This window comes from Cyprinodon tularosa, unplaced genomic scaffold (genome assembly GCF_016077235.1).
Source record: "Cyprinodon tularosa strain WSP-4 unplaced genomic scaffold, ASM1607723v1 ctg160, whole genome shotgun sequence".
NCBI lineage: Eukaryota > Metazoa > Chordata > Actinopteri > Cyprinodontiformes > Cyprinodontidae > Cyprinodon > Cyprinodon tularosa.
In genome coordinates this window covers 1,229,261-1,249,564 of record NW_024038438.1, presented here as the reverse complement: position 1 = coordinate 1,249,564, position 20,304 = coordinate 1,229,261, and the positions used below count along the sequence as shown (strand labels likewise).

General features: G+C 38.1%; 1 protein-coding gene across 1 annotated transcript in view; it reads left to right on the top strand.

Annotated features, from left to right (window-relative positions):
• LOC119780419 (retinal guanylyl cyclase 2-like) overlaps window positions 1-13,414 on the top strand; it is a 40,888-nt gene extending 27,474 nt beyond the window's left edge. Inside the window, exons 17-24 of the mRNA XM_038280455.1 lie at window positions 2,222-2,385; window positions 4,276-4,399; window positions 4,467-4,535; window positions 4,618-4,792; window positions 6,772-6,870; window positions 10,621-10,706; window positions 10,814-10,899; window positions 12,776-13,414. Coding sequence (XP_038136383.1) covers window positions 2,222-2,385; window positions 4,276-4,399; window positions 4,467-4,535; window positions 4,618-4,792; window positions 6,772-6,870; window positions 10,621-10,706; window positions 10,814-10,899; window positions 12,776-12,863 — 891 coding nt within the window. The 3' untranslated portion in view covers window positions 12,864-13,414. The remainder of the gene's footprint in view (window positions 1-2,221; window positions 2,386-4,275; window positions 4,400-4,466; window positions 4,536-4,617; window positions 4,793-6,771; window positions 6,871-10,620; window positions 10,707-10,813; window positions 10,900-12,775) is intronic.
• The last annotated feature ends 6,890 nt before the right edge of the window (window positions 13,415-20,304 follow it).

Sequence of the window (20,304 nt, the reverse complement as noted above, 5' to 3'; positions counted from 1 at the left end):
GATTATTTCAATAATCGTCAACTAATTTATAGTGATTCATCATTAACTGGAGTATAGAGACTTTAAAACATACAGTAATATAAATGTAAAATGTGCCTTTCCCCACAGAGCAACCCACTTAGATAAAAGTCTCAAGAACCAGGGATATTAGATTTTTTATTTTTTTTTACTCAAAGCTGAATCCCTTCTTAAAAGCAGTTCATCTGAGGTTCTTCTGTTATGGTGGTTTAGCTCACAATCTGAACTGGGAATCGGATGCAGAACAGGTCTTTGTTGTCTTTATCTCTCAGCTCCCACTCCACAACACATTTGATAGAAGGATACTCGCTCTTTACTGGTAATGAAGCAAAATTGTAAAAATAAAAATAAAAACAGTAATATCAACTAAATTTCAGTAAAAAGGAAACCCTCACATTTTCTTTTTTAGTTGGCTGTGGCTAAGAATCAGAAATGTTGATGGCTTACAGCCTTTATTTGCCCATTTTTCCAGCAGTCTTCAGAACTCCTGGCTGACTCAGAAAATTTCGTTTTATAAAAGAAAAAAAAAAGGTTTTTGTTTTTTAGTATACATGATATTCATTTTTTTTTATTGGGACTAGTTTTGTAGCCTAATATTAATTGTTGTAACCGCTGCATTCTAGTGTGAATAAATTTTCAATGTTGTGCTCCAAGCACACGCGGACTAGTAAACAGCCAATCAGAGAGAGAGAAGGCGGAACTTAAGGCAGAACAACCAATGAGAGTTGAGTTAAACATGCGCAGCACAGTTCCATGCGCTGCTTCATGAAAGGGACAGGAGAGAGCAGGCAGAGGAGCTGCGAGAGGAAAAGAAGCCACTGCTGCAACAACAACTACTGCTGTAAATTATAAACATGTTGCTCACATAAAATTATTGGTAGGGACAATTATGTCGGTTCAAAATTTTGGTAGGGACATGTCCCTATGGTCCCTATGCAAACCTACGCCCATGGCATGGACGACGAGATGATTGAAAATGAACACAACGGAGATCTAGTCCTATTGGCAGACATCCATTTAAAATGTAGGCAACGGCATGAAAAAAGTGGTTTCTACTTTTACTTTTATACTTTAAGTACATTTACAAGCCTGTACTTTGTTACTTTTACTTGAGTAAAGAAGTTTAATCAGTACTTCCACTTTTACCAGAGTATTTTTTAACACAAGTATCTGTACTTTTACTCAAGTACGGAAAGTGAGTACTTTTGCCATCTCTGATGATCACACAGATCCCTTCACTTTCAAAAAAGTTCATCAACAAACATCCTTCTTTGCCACAATCTTTTTTCAAAATCAACAGCTTTGCTTTCTGTAGTGATTCATTGTTTCTCTGCAGCACATCAGCGATTTCATTGATAAACTCAGTCAGCTGAATTTATTCACGGCCTGTTGGCTGCTTTCGGCTGGATCCCCCAACCTTGTGCTTTTCTTCAAGTCATCAGTGAAGTTTTTCTACTTGTTATGGCTTCTCTTGCAACCTCATAAGTTCCCAAAAGTCAGAAAAAAACGCCAGTGTAGTTTTTTAGGTTTTCGACTCATTCATAAATAAAAAGCACTCGCAGAGAGTTTTCTGGTTTCAGAAGGTGTTTTCTTTACTTATAAAAATACAAAATACAAAAAAATTGTATATAAACGTTAATTGGTGGTAGAAAATCTGTTTCACCAAACAATCAGATTAACCACAGCAGCTGCTTCTGCTTGTTAATCACAGCAGGAGGCAGACTGACGGAGAGGAGGGTCAAATAAGATAAATAAATATTAATAGATCTACCATTCACATAAGCTAAGATCTGTAACATTAATTATTTACCAAAAAAGAAATGTATCTAATTCTTAAGAGTCTCCAACAGCACATCTTGGTTAATGTGGTAATCTTACAGTATAGGCTCGAAGACTGAATGGTTCTCGCCCCAGATATAGATTCCCATTAAAATATCAAGGTGAAAGTCATCGTTAGTATAGACCCCGCTCCCAACCCAACTGTTAGAACAGATTAACAGCGATTTGTTTTATCGCCCAATAAGAGACTGGCGTTAATACAGCCATTAACACCAATAACGGCCCAACACTAGTATTTATACAAATGATAATAACCAAACAGTTTATAAACCAGATCAGCCTTATGGAGAACCGCTGAGAAATCTACAAATGAGGATAAGACTATTCAAGCGTCTTTAACTGTTTTTCATGTTTGTGTTTTTAGTTCCGAGGCATCAGCAGAGGGAGGAGGGCAAACATTATTGACTCCATGTTACGGATGTTGGAGCAGTACAGCTCCAACCTTGAGGATCTTATCAGGGAACGAACGGATGAACTCGAGGTTGAGAGAAACAAGACGGAGAAATTAGTTGGACAGCTCTTGCCAAAGTAAGACCTGCTTCATGAAAAATATTTATATGTATTTATTATTGTTGCATCGATACCAATACCAGTATCGATCCAGCGCTAAACCATGATCCAGCACTAAAATGGTGGTGTCGGTATCAGCGAGTACCAACAAATAAGGCACCGATACCATTTTTAAAGCCAAAAGTTTATTCAACTATTGTCAACCATTCCAGGTAGGCAATAAAAAGTTCTACTGGATTCACTTTTTATTAGCCTTTTTCCTGCTTCACAAAGGTAGGCAGCAGCTTGACAAAGACATGACGACAATTATTTTACATCCAAGTAGTATGCAGTTCTTCATATACACACACACATCAATTTCAAACAGATGGTATCGGTATCGGCCAATACTGCACAGCTAAGTATTGGGTATCGGGGCCAAAAACTGGCATTGGCGCAGCACTAGTATTTATGTAAAACTAAAAAAAAACTCTGTTCGTATTATTCCTTGGACAAGAGGTGGGGGTAAATGCTAGACATGTCATTATTCTATCAAAGGGCAAAATAGTACAGGGCAAACAAACATTGACAAACACATAGTAGGTAAAGGCAGTTTTTCATATTTTTGGACGCTACGATGAAGCCAGAAAGAACTCCTATACTTATGGGGAACACCATACAGAAAAGACCATGGCTGTTTTTAAATACTCGATTACACAAGCCTGTTCTTGTGTGCTTGTAAAATACACTGCATACTTGATGATCATCTATCATCACTGATGATCCCCTATAAGCTAAGATCTTTGAATGAACCTTTTAAACAGAATTTTCTTTTTATTTTACAAAAATCAAATAAACATAATTAGAAAGAAGAAGTGTATGAATGTGCAAACACTCTAGAAAACTTTAGAGATTTCATTTATTGAGAGATAGACAGACATGCAATGGTGGTATGCCGTATTATATTACTTTACAGACTTCTGTTATCTGTGCGGTTACTTTTTTTTTTTTACATTCAAAATTAAAAACTCTGCAGTCTATTCCTTTTTCTATTCCTTAAGGTGTCTTCAGATATTTGGGGAAATTATTTTACATTTTTGAAATTTTCTTTACTAATGGGGTCTCTAAGGAGACTGAATCCTGACATTACGATAGGGTATCTATTGTATTTGGCCAAGTACGCTCTCTAAAGCTTAAACAAAGAAAAATAGTTTTAGTAAATGATATGTATTAGAATATTGCAAAATGAAACCAACAAGAAATCTGGTAGTCAGGTTATTCTATCTGTTATTATATGAATACACCAGAAATCTGGCCTTTATAGAAGAGCGATGAAAGGAAAGCCATTGGTGAAGGAAAGCAATAAAAAGTCCCATTTGAAGTTTGTAAAAAGTCATAACCAACACGTGAAAGAAGGTTCTCTGATCCAATTTGCTTTGCATTAAATATATTGTGTGGAGGATATAACACTGTTGGATCTCCATCAGCAAAACATCTCCGCTGTGAAAGATGCGCTGGGATTATCCTGCTGTAGGAATATTTGTCTTTAGTCAGGAAAAATTAAACTGAAGCAGATTACCCAAAACTTAACACAGTGGCTGTGTTCATTGACTTCAGGCATTTGACACCATTGACCATGAATGTCTACTGAGAAAATGTAAACCATTGATGTATGAGAATTCAAAATTTTATTTTAACAAAACTCATTTAACTCTAAGTTAAACTTACGGCATAAAGAGGCTTTGACAAAGTTGTAAACGGCTATTTTCTATTTCTTCTAGTAGTGTGGTGTTCAAAGCTTGCTCTTTGTGTTGAGCAAGCTGAAAGTAACTTCTAGTGATTCCATTTTAAGATAAATCATAGAAGTCCTTAAAGAATTTTTCTTCTATTTTGCCTCAGATTTATATAATTTTTGTTTAATTGTTTCAGGTCTGTGGCTCAGGCCTTGAAAAAGGGAAAGCCTGTCCAACCGGAACATTATTCAGACTGCACGCTTTACTTCAGCGATATCGTTGGATTTACAACCATCTCAGCTCTGAGTGAACCCATTGAGGTAAAAACAGTTTAAAAATCTGCTCATTTTGTCAATTTTCACGTTTTAATTGAAACAGTGTTTTTAGGTGGTCGACTTGCTAAATGACCTTTACACCATGTTTGACGCCATAATTGCGACTCATGATGTCTACAAGGTAAGAGCCTCCCTCCATTACCATTCTCCCTACCATTCTTTATTAGGGTATTGATCTAAATGATCATGTGTTTTCTGTTTAGGTGGAAACCATTGGGGATGCCTATATGGTGGCTTCAGGGGTTCCCAACAGGAATGGGAATCGACACGCAGCTGAAGTGTCAAATATGTCTCTGGACATTCTGCATTCAATAGGAGCATTTAAGATCAAACACATGCCTGAAATCAAAGTGAAAATACGCATTGGACTACACTCAGGTACATAACTATAATCATAAACAAGTAAAAAATTTCTTCTTCCTTTTCCATATTAATACTCACATTTACACATTTACATGTTTCTTACAAACACCAAGAGTCTATTGTGTCTTTGCTTTTGAAATTAACTTCAGACTTGCACCAAAGTGTGTAATTCCTACTTTATTATTTTGTTCTCACTACACCAAATGCACATCTGCAATAAAAAACAGCGTTGAGTTTGAGGTTTCACTCTATAAAACCTCGAACTCAACGCTATTCCTGACATTTTGAATTGAAAAAGCTTCCGGGATGGGAAGCAAAATGTCTTCAAACTTGGAAACCAAGTCCAGTGGATTGTTTTTATCTTTTTGGAATGTATATGACAATAAAGTAGTGAATCTCAGTCTATTTATTTATTTTTATTCATTGTATTTTAAATAGGCCTAACATAGGCTCATAGCTCTTTTGTCCCAAAAAAACCCCCCAAAACATTTTCATAGCACCCCGTTCTCAAAAATACTTCCAGCTGCCCTGCTAGGAACTGTTGTTTCCAGTTCTGGAATATCTTGAAACTTACTTCCAAAGTTGATCTAGAGCTCATCATTTAGGCTTTTGTATTTTCTTATTTGTTTTTTTTTCTTCTGTAAACAAAAAATAATTGTTCCAAAATGCAGCTGCTAGGGTGTTGATCCATACCAACAGAAGGGGCCGATTTAAAAATCTCTCCTTTGGCTCTGTCGTGGGAAAAAAGTATTGAACTATTCACCCTAGTTAAATAAACAGAGATCGATGGATTTCACTCAGTCGGCACATTTATTCGTATCTTTGCAAAGAGAGAATAGTTCATCATACAGCCCTTATGGCAGAGCATTCAGCCCTGTTCTGCACGAGCAGCGTTCGTTCCCCTTTACTTACAACAATGGAAAAGTAATCAGAGTCAAAACCAATTACAGACACTTTGGTTAAACAGTAACATTTTATGAATAAACCTTGAGAAAGAATCTGATTTGTTATGGGAAGAAGCTATGTCTGGTCTACAAACACCATCCTGCAGAGAATGGTGTGGCCTTGAAAGTGAAACAGACTGAGTGAAAACTTTTATAGTGAGTAAATAGGATAAATTAATATACAATAGAAGAGATAAAAATTTTCCAACAACAGGCTCCCAGTGCTTTCTCTCCTCAATTTAAAAACTTGATTGTGGTTTTTAAAGCTTGCCATGGTCAGGCGCTCCAAGACATTAGAGCTCTGTTGTGCCCCTAGATCCCTTCTCAAAGGCTGAGGTCATTGAAAAAGAATTTTTAAATTTTCCCTTATACCTGTTTCTGAGCTAGAGGCAATCGCTCCCTCCAGGCTCCCGTACTAAGGCTCCGAAACAATCTCAACCTCTATTATGCTCTATTCATTCTGCAGATACTATTAAGAGCAGACTCAAGAATGATCTCATAATCAAATGTGTCCGCTATTTCATTTTGTCTATTATGTTATGATGATTTTTACTGTTTAAAGCACTTAGTGACCCTAGTGTCTGTGAAATAGGCCATATAAATAAACGTTTACTTATTTAGTTTCACTGGAGTAGCCTCTTTCAAATTCTTTTATTCTATTTTCTCTATTTGCTTTGTTTCCAATTTATGTTTTGCTGCTGTTTTGCTTGATCCTTTTTGCATATGCAGTGATATGGACTGATCCAGTATAGGGGAGACTAAAGACATGCTTTCCAATGGCATTTTGGTGAAAAGATTTTAGCCAAAAACACAATTAAATAATAGCTGCATTAACCATATGTTATGAGGCCCTCAGGAACTTGGGGCCCTAGGCAACCCCCTAGTCTTTCTCCTATTGGTAACTTTGTCCCTGTGTTTTTTCAACACTACCACATTCTGTAACTATGAACAAAGTGTTTTGTGTGAAATGTAAACATTTGTACCTTTCTCTGGAGTACCAGGCAGTTGCAAACCAAAAGATGAAAAAAAAAAACGTTTTAATGTGTTCAGGCCCAGTGGTTGCAGGCGTGGTTGGACTCACCATGCCAAGGTATTGTCTGTTTGGAGATACGGTGACCACAGCGTCCATCATGGAATCCAGTGGGCTGCGTGAGTACAAATAAACCCATGGAACAACTTAAAATTTAGTTTAATACTATGTTTTTCAAACATTGAATATTTACAATAAAGTATATCTCTGTTATGAATACAATAACAAGGGAATACAGTTTAACAGCTCTTTTTTCACTTGATTGGATGATTTCTCTCATTTGAAGAAGAAATCTAATATCTTTAGATATTCTCTTTGAAATTACCAGAGAAAAGAGAGATATCAAAATATCTTTTTCCTCATGATGAACACTAAACTACACTTAAATTAACTAAAGTAAACCTTTGAAAAAATAAAAATCACCTGTTAGTTTTCTTACTTGTATTGCTTTTACTTGAGTGAATTATGATGAATAGTATTTTTTAAACAGAAACACACCAGAGACAATCCCACCCACAGGTTTTCTTTTAGCCTGATTTATTTTTGGTTCCAGCTTCATTGGTTTCATGTTTTTCCGTCTGCTGATCATGCCATGTCATTTTGCCAGGACTGGTGAACATACAGTAAAAGCGATATATCTAAACTATTGGTGGTAACATTATATTGGGGGTACCTAGTTTCCAGAGAAAAAGCAGCATATTCTATAGCTGCTCCCCAAATGTGTTAATTTATTGTATAAAAATGAATTATCTAATCCAAACCATCGGTGAGTAACAATAATTGATTAAGTGGATATGTTTGTGGCGTTTTTAAGCTGTAAGCGTTTATTTAACTAGATGGTGACTAAAGAATAAACAGTGAAATTACTTAAGCTCAGACTAACACAGGATTTAAATGTCTTCACTCAGAGATATCATTACAAGGCTGCTGTGGTATTATTAGTAAGTCTAATCAGATGTAGCATCTAATCAGTGATTGATTTCCCACAAGGGTAACTTTATTCAAAAATGTTCTTCTTTTCTTTGAGGTTTTACTTTTGTATTTTCAAAAATCTATTAACAGAAAATTAATGTCATTAAGCTGTAAGCAGGGAGTGAAGAAGCTAAATAGAAACACAACAGAGGGGATGGTTTCTCTAATATTGGATTAATTATAACAATGGCTACTAAAAACCAAATGGTACACTTTTTAATAACATTTATATAGAAAAAAACATTAGCAATATGTGTGATTTGTTGACTTGTGGTTGACAGCAGTTTTTGTATTTATATATATTTTTATATATACATACAGTTGTGCTTGAAAGTGTACATAAACTTACATTAAAGACGAAAACATTCAGCTGCCAATAAGGTAGATTGAAATAATGATAAATAAAAATAATAAAATATTGAAGTCTTGAAATGAATATATATATATATTTCTGCACCTGTTGACAGTTATATTTGTTCACTGTTAAAGAGTAAGGTGCTTTTATTTGTCTGGGACAGTTTGTTTTGCCAGAATTACTTAAACAAAACTCAAAATCTATATTTTATTTTACAAGTTTATTTTTTAATTGTGATTTTTTTTTATAGTTTTATTTTATTTGAATTACTCATGTGAATTTATCACTTTGTTTAATAGGCTGGTATGTAAACCTTTAAGCATAACTGTAAATGTATGTGGGCATTTACAGGTGCTGGTCATAAAATTAGAATATCATGAAAAAGTAGATTGATTTCAGTAATTCCATTTAAAAAGTGAAACTTGTATATTATATTCATACATTACATACAAACTCATATATTTCAGATGTTTATTTGGTTTAATTTTGATGATTACAAATGACAACAAATGAAAATCTCAAATTCATCATATCAGAAAATTAGAATATTGTGAAAAGGTTCAAAATTGATGGCCCCTGGTGCCACACTCTAATCAGCTAATTAACTCAAACCACCTGCAAAAGCCTTTAAATGGTCTTTCAGTCTAGTTCTATAGGCTACACAATCATGGGGAAGACTGCTGACTTGACAGTTGTCCAAAAGACGACCATCGACACCTTGCACAAGGAGGGCAAGACACAAAAGGTCATCGCTAAAGAGGCTGGCTGTTCACAGAGCTCAGTGTCCAAGCACATTAATAGAGAGGCGAAGGGAAGGAAAAGATGTGGTCGAAAAAAGTGTACAAGCAAGAGAGATAACCGCACCCTGGAGAGGATTGTGAAACAAAACCCATTCAAAAATGTGGGGGAGATTCACAAAGAGTGGACTGCAGCTGGAGTGAGTGCTTCAAGAACCACCACACACAGACGTATGAAAGACATGGGTTTCTGCTGTCGCATTCCTTGTGTCAAGCCACTCTTGAACCACAGACAGCGTCAGAAGCGTCTTGCCTGGGCTAAAGAGAAACAGGACTGGACTGCTGGTGAGTGGTCCAAAGTCATGTTCTCTGATGAAAGTAAATTTTGCATTTCCTTTGGAAATCAAGGTCCCAGAGTCTGGAGGAAAAGAAGAGAGGCACTTCATCCACGTTGCTTGAAGTCCAGTGTAAAGTTTCCACAGTCAGTGATGGTTTGGGGTGCCATGTCATCTGCTGGTGTTGGTCCATTGTGTTTTCTGAGGTCCAGGGTCAACGCAGCCACATACCAGGAAGTTTTAGAGCACTTCATGCTTCCTGCAGCTGACCAACTTTTTGGAGATGCAGATTTCATTTTCCAACAGGACTTGGCACCTGCACACAGTGCCAAAGCTACCAGTACCTGGTTGAAGGACCATGGTATCCCTGTTCTTAATTGGCCAGCAAACTCTCCTGACCTTAACCCCATAGAAAATCTATGGGGTATTGTGAAGAAGAAGATGCAATACACCAGACCCAACAATTCAGAAGAGCTAAAAGCCACTATTAGAGCAACCTGGGCTATCATAACACCTGAGCAGTGCCACAGACTGATCGACTCCATGCCACGCCGCATTGCTGCAGTAATACAGGCCAAAGGAGGCCCAACTAAATACTGAGTGCTGTACATGCTCATACTTTTCATGTTCATACTTTTCAGTTGGCCAACATTTCTATAAATCCTTTGTTTTTATTGGTCTTCAGTAATATTCTAATTTTCTGATATGATGAATTTGAGATTTTCATTTGTTGTCATTTGTAATCATCAAAATTAAACAAAATAAACATCTGAAATATATGAGTTTGTATGTAATGTATGAATATAATATACAAGTTTCACTTTTTAAATGGAATTACTGAAATCAATCTACTTTTTCATGATATTCTAATTTTATGACCAGCACCTGTACTTGTCCATGAATAAATAATATTTGCAGGTATACAGAAATGTAGCTGTTCTGTCCCTCTAGGCAGAGCTAAGGCTTTATCCAAATACTTCAGACCGGTAAGGACACATAGGCCACAGCAGAAGTGTGTTCCCTGTCACCATTATAAGTGCTATATGAATAGTACTGGAAGTTTGGAAGGAGATAGGACGACATTGTGGAATTACCAAAGTTCCTGAGAATGGGGTGAACTTCGGTGCTGCAGTGGGTAGCGTGCACAACACATGTATAGAGGCCTTTGTCTTTGACTTGGCTGACCTGGGTTCAAACCCGACCTGTGGTCCTTTGGCGCATATCTCTCCCCCTCTCCTTTCCTGTCAGCCCACTGTACAAAAAAAACGATCTGCTAGTGCTGTAAAAAATGAAGAAAAAAAAGGATGTTGGGTTTTTTGTTGGATTCCTTCTCCTTTTTGTTGCTAAACACCATGTTTTTTAACCATAAGCCGACCTTTTGTTGGGCCAACTATTTGTGGCAAAATCAAACTATATTGTGTCTGTTTTTTATAATGAGATAGAGTCTTAATTTAATCTTGTTTTATTTAGCTTACAGGATCCACATTAGTCTGAGCACTGTCAAGGTTCTGACCAGTCTGAAAGTGGGATATCACATTGACACCAGAAAGGCACAGGTAAACCCACCGACTGTGATACTAGTGGTTTAAATTGCTGCACATTCTGTTTTGAACAAGTCTGCAGTTTGTCTGGTGAAACACTGATGTCTGCGTGTGTTTTAAAGGTAAAGGGCACAGAGGACACATACTGGCTGATGGGTCGAGATGGCTTCGATAAACCTCTTCCTGTTCCTCCTGATCTTGCTGGAGGGTAAAACACAGAGTTGTCTCCACATAAATTTTTTCAATTAAAACCAAAAAAATAGTGAAAATAACGTATGTCAACTGCTGATATTAGTAATATATTTCTATAGGGAGTCATATTTAGAGTCACTGACTTTATGTATGTTTTTTCATTATTATATAGTTTCCTTTATTGTGAAACACAAATTGTAAATATACAGGTGCTGGTCATAAAATTAGAATATCATGAAAAAGTAGATTGATTTCAGTAATTCCATTTAAAAAGTGAAACTTGTATATTATATTCATACATTACATACAAACTCATATATTTCAGATGTTTATTTGGTTTAATTTTGATGATTACAAATGACAACAAATGAAAATCTCAAATTCATCATATCAGAAAATTAGAATATTGTGAAAAGGTTCAAAATTGATGGCCCCTGGTGCCACACTCTAATCAGCTAATTAACTCAAACCACCTGCAAAAGCCTTTAAATGGTCTTTCAGTCTAGTTCTATAGGCTACACAATCATGGGGAAGACTGCTGACTTGACAGTTGTCCAAAAGACGACCATCGACACCTTGCACAAGGAGGGCAAGACACAAAAGGTCATCGCTAAAGAGGCTGGCTGTTCACAGAGCTCAGTGTCCAAGCACATTAATAGAGAGGCGAAGGGAAGGAAAAGATGTGGTCGAAAAAAGTGTACAAGCAAGAGAGATAACCGCACCCTGGAGAGGATTGTGAAACAAAACCCATTCAAAAATGTGGGGGAGATTCACAAAGAGTGGACTGCAGCTGGAGTGAGTGCTTCAAGAACCACCACACACAGACGTATGAAAGACATGGGTTTCTGCTGTCGCATTCCTTGTGTCAAGCCACTCTTGAACCACAGACAGCGTCAGAAGCGTCTTGCCTGGGCTAAAGAGAAACAGGACTGGACTGCTGGTGAGTGGTCCAAAGTCATGTTCTCTGATGAAAGTAAATTTTGCATTTCCTTTGGAAATCAAGGTCCCAGAGTCTGGAGGAAAAGAAGAGAGGCACTTCATCCACGTTGCTTGAAGTCCAGTGTAAAGTTTCCACAGTCAGTGATGGTTTGGGGTGCCATGTCATCTGCTGGTGTTGGTCCATTGTGTTTTCTGAGGTCCAGGGTCAACGCAGCCACATACCAGGAAGTTTTAGAGCACTTCATGCTTCCTGCAGCTGACCAACTTTTTGGAGATGCAGATTTCATTTTCCAACAGGACTTGGCACCTGCACACAGTGCCAAAGCTACCAGTACCTGGTTGAAGGACCATGGTATCCCTGTTCTTAATTGGCCAGCAAACTCTCCTGACCTTAACCCCATAGAAAATCTATGGGGTATTGTGAAGAAGAAGATGCAATACACCAGACCCAACAATTCAGAAGAGCTAAAAGCCACTATTAGAGCAACCTGGGCTATCATAACACCTGAGCAGTGCCACAGACTGATCGACTCCATGCCACGCCGCATTGCTGCAGTAATACAGGCCAAAGGAGGCCCAACTAAATACTGAGTGCTGTACATGCTCATACTTTTCATGTTCATACTTTTCAGTTGGCCAACATTTCTATAAATCCTTTGTTTTTATTGGTCTTCGGTAATATTCTAATTTTCTGATATGATGAATTTGAGATTTTCATTTGTTGTCATTTGTAATCATCAAAATTAAACAAAATAAACATCTGAAATATATGAGTTTGTATGTAATGTATGAATATAATATACAAGTTTCACTTTTTAAATGGAATTACTGAAATCAATCTACTTTTTCATGATATTCTAATTTTATGACCAGCACCTGTAATTCTAAGTAAATGTTTTCTAGCATATTAACTCTGCCTTTCTCTTTTTCCATTCCTCTTTGCTCTGTTCCAGGTCCAGTAACCACGGCATATGTCTTGATGAGATTCCTGTTGAGAGGCGGCAAAAGTTTCTTGACAGACAGAAGAAAGCGAAAAAATAGACCAATTTAGTGCAAGTTTTACTCTGAAATTGGAAACTTGATAATCTAGAGAGATTTAATGTGAACCCAGATTCTTTCCTGGTTATATTGAAAAGAATATAGCAGAAAAAAAAAAACTGCAAATAAGACCTTTAGAGTTCACTGAAGACGATGTATACGATTAGAAAATGCAATATATTTCTTAAAAAAGTTTATTTGTACATTGTCTCTAAATTCTGTGTGTTTATTTAAAAAAGATGGTTAAATGTAATATTGACAGTATGTTGAAAAGGATTTTGACAGCCAAAGAAAACCGATAATTTAATTAGAAGAACATTTACCAAAATGCCAGATCATTTGTGATGTATTTCCTTCCAGCAGAGACAGTTGAGCCCAGAATTAATCATGCCCTATCCAGATTTTCATTCAACAGACAAAAGTAAATGAAAACATCACGCCAAATAATATTTATTACCTTCACAATTATTTTTTTTATTTACTTAACTTGCATTACTGCAGTCAAACCCTTCTTATAGGTGCTGACCATTCTTTTGTATTATTTTAACTGGCATTTCATTTATTTTTTTTTTATTTTTTAGATGAGCTATAAGCAATTGAGATTTGACGGCTTTCTCTTCAACATAAACTTTAGGTTTTCCTGTGGATTCTATGTAAGAATGTGGTTTTTACTCTGGCTTTCAACACTGGAAACTTTCAGTCATACAGCGATTTATAAAAATCTTGTAAGTAATATGAAAAAAATTACCAAAACTCTGCTAGTGGTAAGAATAACTGTGGGCTCATTATCCTTAAAATTAATTTTATTTTTTTTCTGTTGCATTTTTTTTCTTGCAATAGCAGAAGAAATAAACTTTATAAAATCAGGTAAAATTATGCTTGTTTTTTTTATGATTTATAGCCATGTAATGCTCCTAACACGTTGTAAGGGTTTCTGGGACTAAATGACTAAATGTAGGATTAAAATAAAAAAATTGTCCCAGAGAGCACGAAGTAAAAATATTTTATAGAGTACAGGAAAGCTCTCTGTTTACATCTTTAAGCTTTCTATCCCCAAATCTTTCCTGAGATGAGATCACTAGGAACTAACACATTGAATAACTGTTAAGAAGCAATAAGATTTTCTATAATGTTCAGGTTCTAGAGTGTGTGTATGTGATTCTTTTGTTTTTTGAATTGTTTGTTACCTTTGTGGGTGTTTCCTTTTTAGAAGCCATCTTGGAACCTTGCTAAGGAGGAGGCCAGCCTCAAACCCAGCTCTCTTATAGAGGGAGCCATGATGGCTGAACTTTGATTGGCTGTGGGTAAATTGAGAAGGCGGGGATAACAGTATATAGGTGGACTGATTGCTGTAGTAAGAGTCTGATGGGAAAGCTGCCATTTTGTGTTCAGTATAACCATGCTCTGATGGAAGAGCCTTAATAAATGACCTTTTGTTTTTGCTCCAACCAACTTTGCTGGATTTTTCCTTCCACTCCACACCTCTCAGCGCAACAGTGGTGTCAGAAGTGGGATCTTTACGCTTTTGCTTGAAGGAGGAAATCAGGCTAAATGAGAGGAGTAGGACGTGGAAGAACTCGAGGAACAAAAGCCCTCTTTCTGAAATGGAAGAAAGAGATAGTGGAGGAACAGCAGAACCAGATCCACCATCTGAAGGAGTCATGTCTGGTGAAGATGTCTTTGAACCAGTGGTGCGGCCTAAACAGACCACAGTTGGTACTGTGAGTAAAGAACTTTGTGAAACTGACATCTTTGATGAAATAAGAGAATTTATGCGACATTCTAAACGAACCGAAGCAATTTTGTTTGAACAGATTAAACAGTTGCGCAGTAACATGCCAAAGCTGCAAAGTGATGTATATACTGAACTTGATGAGACGATTGTACAGACTGAAGTTTCTACAGAAGCAGTTTTCCCAAAGCGAGAGAGCAGAACACTATCTCAGCTATTAGCAACAGAGCAAGCCCAAGGAGCCTCTGGTTACCAAGCTGAACCTCGTTATCCATCTCAACCACTTCCTGCACAGCCTCAGCTGCGTGGTGCGCATGATGTTCCAGGACAAAGAGTGGAACCAACCCGTGGAGGTGATCCTAGGATACCTGACTTCAAGGAAGGTGAGGATCCTGAAAGTTTCTTCATACGTTTTGAACGCATAGCTAAAACATGGGGATGGCAACCAACTGAATGGGCTGCTAGAGTGGTCACATTATTGACTGGAAAAGCACTGGAGGCCTATGCTGGTATGGATGAAGACCAGTCTGACTCTTATGAATCTATTAAAGCTGCTGTGCTATCTAAGTTTAATGTGACAGAAGAGACTTACAGATACCGGTTTCGAAGCACCAATGTACCTGTGGGAGAGAGTGTACGTGAAACCTACAGTCGGATAAAGGGACTCTACAAGCGATGGATGCGGCCTGACAGTCGGAGTAAAGAAGAGATCGGGGAAACCATCATCTTGGAGCAGTATCTACGTGTGCTTCATCCAGACGTCTGCACATGGGTGAAGGAGAACAATCCAAAGACCGGAGAGGAAGCTGCAGATCTGGCTGAACGTTACTTGGCTGCTCACAGAGAACCTTCAAAGTCAAGAGTAACTGTGGGGAGACCAAGGTTTGTGGAGGTAAAACCTCCAGATGCAATAAAGACTGACAACTTGGACATGAGGGGTGGTAAGAAATCTGAACAATCCAGACTAAAGTATAACCTCACTTGTTACTATTGTCAGCAGCCTGGTCACAAAGCTTCTTTATGTCCTTTAAGAAAACCTAAGTCAGTAGAGTTATGTGTGGTACCCTCCAAAGAACATAATTATGAACTTTCTGATGGTTTGATTCCACATAAACATGTGGTAGATGTGATGATAAATGGCAAAGCTGTAAAAGCTCTTGCAGATACGGGTAGTTCACAAACTTTGGTGAAATCTTCTTTGTTGAACAATGTAATGCCTAACTTTAACAAGCTGGTAAACATTACTTGTGTTCATGGATGTCAGAAAGAGTATCCAACTGCAGATGTCACTATTGAAGTTGAAAGCCAAGCTTTTATGTTGACTGTTGGAGTTGTGAATCAGTTAGCATATGATGTTATCCTAGGGGAAGATTTACCAATCCTAGACAGTTTGGTTCAAGAAAATTATGTGGCATATTCCTGTGCTGTCATGACACGATCTATGAAAAAGGGCTTAGAACCTCTGCCAGATGCAGATGATGATTTGTATGAAGGAGGAAGTAAAATCAGGAAATCAAAACGACAGCGTAGACAGGAGAAAAACAAAAACAAAAGCAAGTCAAAACTTCCTGAACCTACATTACCTTTAATTCCATGTGTTGAACTCCAGTGGCAAATTCCTAATAACTTTAAAGAAAGACAAGAAAATGATCCATCTCTGAAACCTCTCTTTGATAAAGCAAACAAAGATGGTGAAAAAGACTACTGTGGAGTTCAAAAGTTTAGCTGGAGAGCCTTTTATTATAAAGGATGAACTTTTGTATCTAGCAGACATTGATGAACCCAGACTTGTTGTACCAAAAGAATACCGTTCAGTAATTTTGCATTTGGGTCACACTGTACCATGGTCGGGGCACCTAGGACAGGCAAAGACATATAATCGTGTTGCTCAGCGTTTTTATTGGCCAGGATTATATAAAGATGTGATTGAGTACTGCAAATCATGTCATGATTGTCAGTTAGTAGCCCCCACTAAAGTTTCAGACCGTGCCCAGTTGCAGACTTTACCAATAATGACTGTTCCTTATGAGAGAATCGCCATGGATATTATAGGTCCTTTACCTAAGAGCAGTAATGGTCAAAAATATGCATTAGTTATCTGTGACTATGCAACCAGATATCCAGATGTTTTTCCATTACGTTCTCTCCAGGTCAAACACATTGTCCGGTGTTTGGTAGACCTTTTCTCCAGAGTTGGTATCCCAAAGGAGATTCTAACTGATCAAGGTACCAATTTCATGTCACAAGTGATGAAAACTCTTTATGATCAACTGGGAGTAAAAGGTATTCGTACTACTCCATACCATCCAGAAACCGATGGTTTGGTAGAACGATTTAATGGTACATTAAAACAAATGTTGAGAAAGTTTATTGATGAAACTGGGAAAGACTGGGATAAATGGTTGCCTTTTCTTTTGTTTGCATACAGAGAAGTACCACAAGCCTCAACTGGTTTTTCTCCTTTTGAGTTGCTTTATGGGAGACACGTTAGAGGCCCTTTGGACATGCTGAAGGAGAACTGGATGGCTGGAGGGGCATCTGGATCAAGTAAAGGGTCTTCACCAACAACAAACGTCCTCTCCTACATACTGCAAATGAGAGACAAACTGGAAAAATACAGAGAACAAGTTAAAGACCATATGCAGAAAGCACAACACAAGCAGAAGGTATGGTATGACAGACATGCCTGAGAAAGAGAGCTGAAAACTGGCCAGAAAGTTTTAGTACTTTTGCCCAGTGGACCAAGTAAGCTACTAGCTAAATGGCAAGGACCCTACACTGTGATTAAAAGAACAGGTCCGGTAACTTATGAAATTGCTTGTCCAGAAAAACAAAAGTCAAAGCAATTGCTCCATGTAAATCTGCTAAAGGAGTATCATGAAAGAAATGTTCCAGAAATGGATGTGAAGCAAACCCTGATGGTACAAGACATTCAGCCTGAAGACAGTGCCATGTTGATGGATGGAGAAGCTGAAATGAGTCCATGCAGAAAGCTGGCCAAATCTGAAGAGGCTCCAAAGCATCTGACTACAGACCAGTGGCAACAGCTGGGTGAGATTAAACAATCTTTTCCATCACTGTTTGCAGATGTACCTAGGCGAACTGATGTCATAACACACAAAATAACCTTGAAAGACACAACACCCGTTTGTCTTAAGCCTTACAGGATTCCCCAACAGATGATGGAACCACTGAAACAGGAGGTCCAGACAAGGCTGGAAATTGGAGTCATAGAGCCATCAAGAAGTGAGTGGTCAAATCCCATTGTGCTTGTTCCCAAGAAGGACTTATCTCAACTACGCTTTTGTTCTGACTTAAGAAAGTTGAACAGCGTTTCTTGTTTTGATTCTTACCCCATGCCACGCATTGATGAGCTACTGGAAAAATTGGGGAAGGCCAAATACATCACAACCTTAGACTTATGTAAAGGTTACTGGCAAGTACCTTTAGATCCATCCTGTAAAGAATACACAGCTTTTCAGATTCCAGGAATGGGTTTATTCCATTATACTGTTTTACCCTTTGGTCTTCATGGGGCACCAGCTACCTTTCAAAGGTTGATGGACATTATTCTCAATGACTGTTCAAAGTTTGCTGCTGCCTACCTGGATGATGTTGTGGTATACAGTGAGACGTGGGAGGATCACCTACAACACCTTAAGGATGTGTTGGCAAAGATCCAGAGGGCTGGTCTCACTTTGAATGTGAACAAGTGTGCATGGGCGCAAGAAGAAGTTAAATATCTGGGTTACCTTGTTGGCCATGGACAAATAAAGCCACAACTTGAAAAAGTAAAAGCCATTCAAACAATCCCCAGACCCAAAACAAAGAAGCAAGTGAGATCATTTTTGGGCTTAGTTGGGTGGTATAGGAGATTTATACCCCATTTCTCAACTTTAGCAGCCCCTTTGACTGAGTTAACAAAAAGATCTACTTCTAAAATCATGTGGAAGGATGACTGTGAACATTCATTCCAATCTTTGAAGAAACTGATCTGTCAAGCTCCTGTTTCGCAGAGTCCTAACTTTTCCAAGCCATTTATTGTTCAAGTGGATGCTTCAAATGTTGGTCTTGGAGCAGTGCTCGCTCAGGGAGAAGCTGGTGAAGAAAAACCTGTCCTTTTCTTAAGTAAAAAGCTGTTTGACCGGGAGAAAAAGTACTCCACAGTAGAAAAGGAAGGACTTGCAATAAAGTGGGCTCTGGACTCTTTAAAATATTATCTCCTAGGAAGGGAGTTTACTTTGCAAACCGATCATAGACCTCTGAAATGGATGCACTCCAAGTAGCATCAGAATGCACGGATATTTCGTTGGTGCCTTGCCCTTCAGCCATACCAGTTCACCATACAGCATTGTCCAGGTAAAAATCTGATTGCTGACTACCTTTCTCGTTTGCCTGAGTTTTGTGAACCAGAGGGGGGAGGAAGTGAGTAAATGTTAAGAAGCATTAAGATTTTCTATAATGTTCAGGTTCTAGAGTGTGTGTATGTGATTCTTTTGTTTTTTGAATTGTTTGTTACCTTTGTGGGTGTTTCCTTTTTAGAAGCCATCTTGGAACCTTGCTAAGGAGGAGGCCCGCCTCAAACCCAGCTCTCTTATAGAGGAGCCATGATGGCTGAACTTTGATTGGCTGTGGGTAAATTGAGAAGGCGGGGATAACAGTATATAGGTGGACTGATTGCTGTAGTAAGAGTCTGATGGGAAAGCTGCCATTTTGTGTTCAGTATAACCATGCTCTGATGGAAGAGCCTTAATAAATGACCTTTTGTTTTTGCTCCAACCAACTTTGCTGGATTTTTCCTTCCACTCCACACCTCTCAGCACAACAATAACACTTCCTAATGTATATGTATTAAGTGGGAGGCATGATGAGAGATTTTATAGAAATTGTAATCTTAGACCAGATTAGACCAAAGAAACGGGTGAGGTTACAAATGGCAGCGTTTATCACCAATCTCGCTCAAAGCCGACCAAGAATAACAGTTAAAGAAACATTTTATACATCTGCAGGGTCTCCACCTGACACATCATGGCATATGGAATGTACTTATATAGCGCCTTTTTTCAAGCCAGGAGACTTGACCAAAGCGCTTTACACTACATTCATTCACCCATTCACACACACACCGATGGTGGCAAGCTACATTGTAGCCACAGCTGCCCTGGGGCTCACTGACAGAAGCGGGGCTGCCGTACACTGGCGCCACAGGGCCCTCTGACCACCATCAGTAGACGATGCAGGTGAAGTGTCTTGCCCAAGGACACAACGACAATGAAAGTCAGAGCAGGGGCTTGAACCGTCAACCCTTCAATTTCAGGGCAAACTCCTACATCCAACGCCACTGTCGCCCATCATCACATGCATCACATCATAAATGTTTGTGAATAAGAAGAGACATCACTGGTTCCAACCATATCAAGATATTAGTGTTCTACGTTAAGGATATTTCAAATGCACAGTGACAGAGAGATGGCTGTTAAGATTTATACACTGTGCTCCCATTTTATTGCCATATCTTTTATGTACATAATGAAGATAACTTTCAATGCCACAGGTGTCAAACTGGTTCCAGAAAGGGCCGTGTGGCTGCAGGTTTTCTTTCCAACCAAACAATAGCACACCAGACTCCATTCATCCCATCAAGTTTCTTCCAAGTTTGAAGATGTTTTTACGGAAGATGAATAGGGCCACTGAAAAAATTATAAAAGTTAA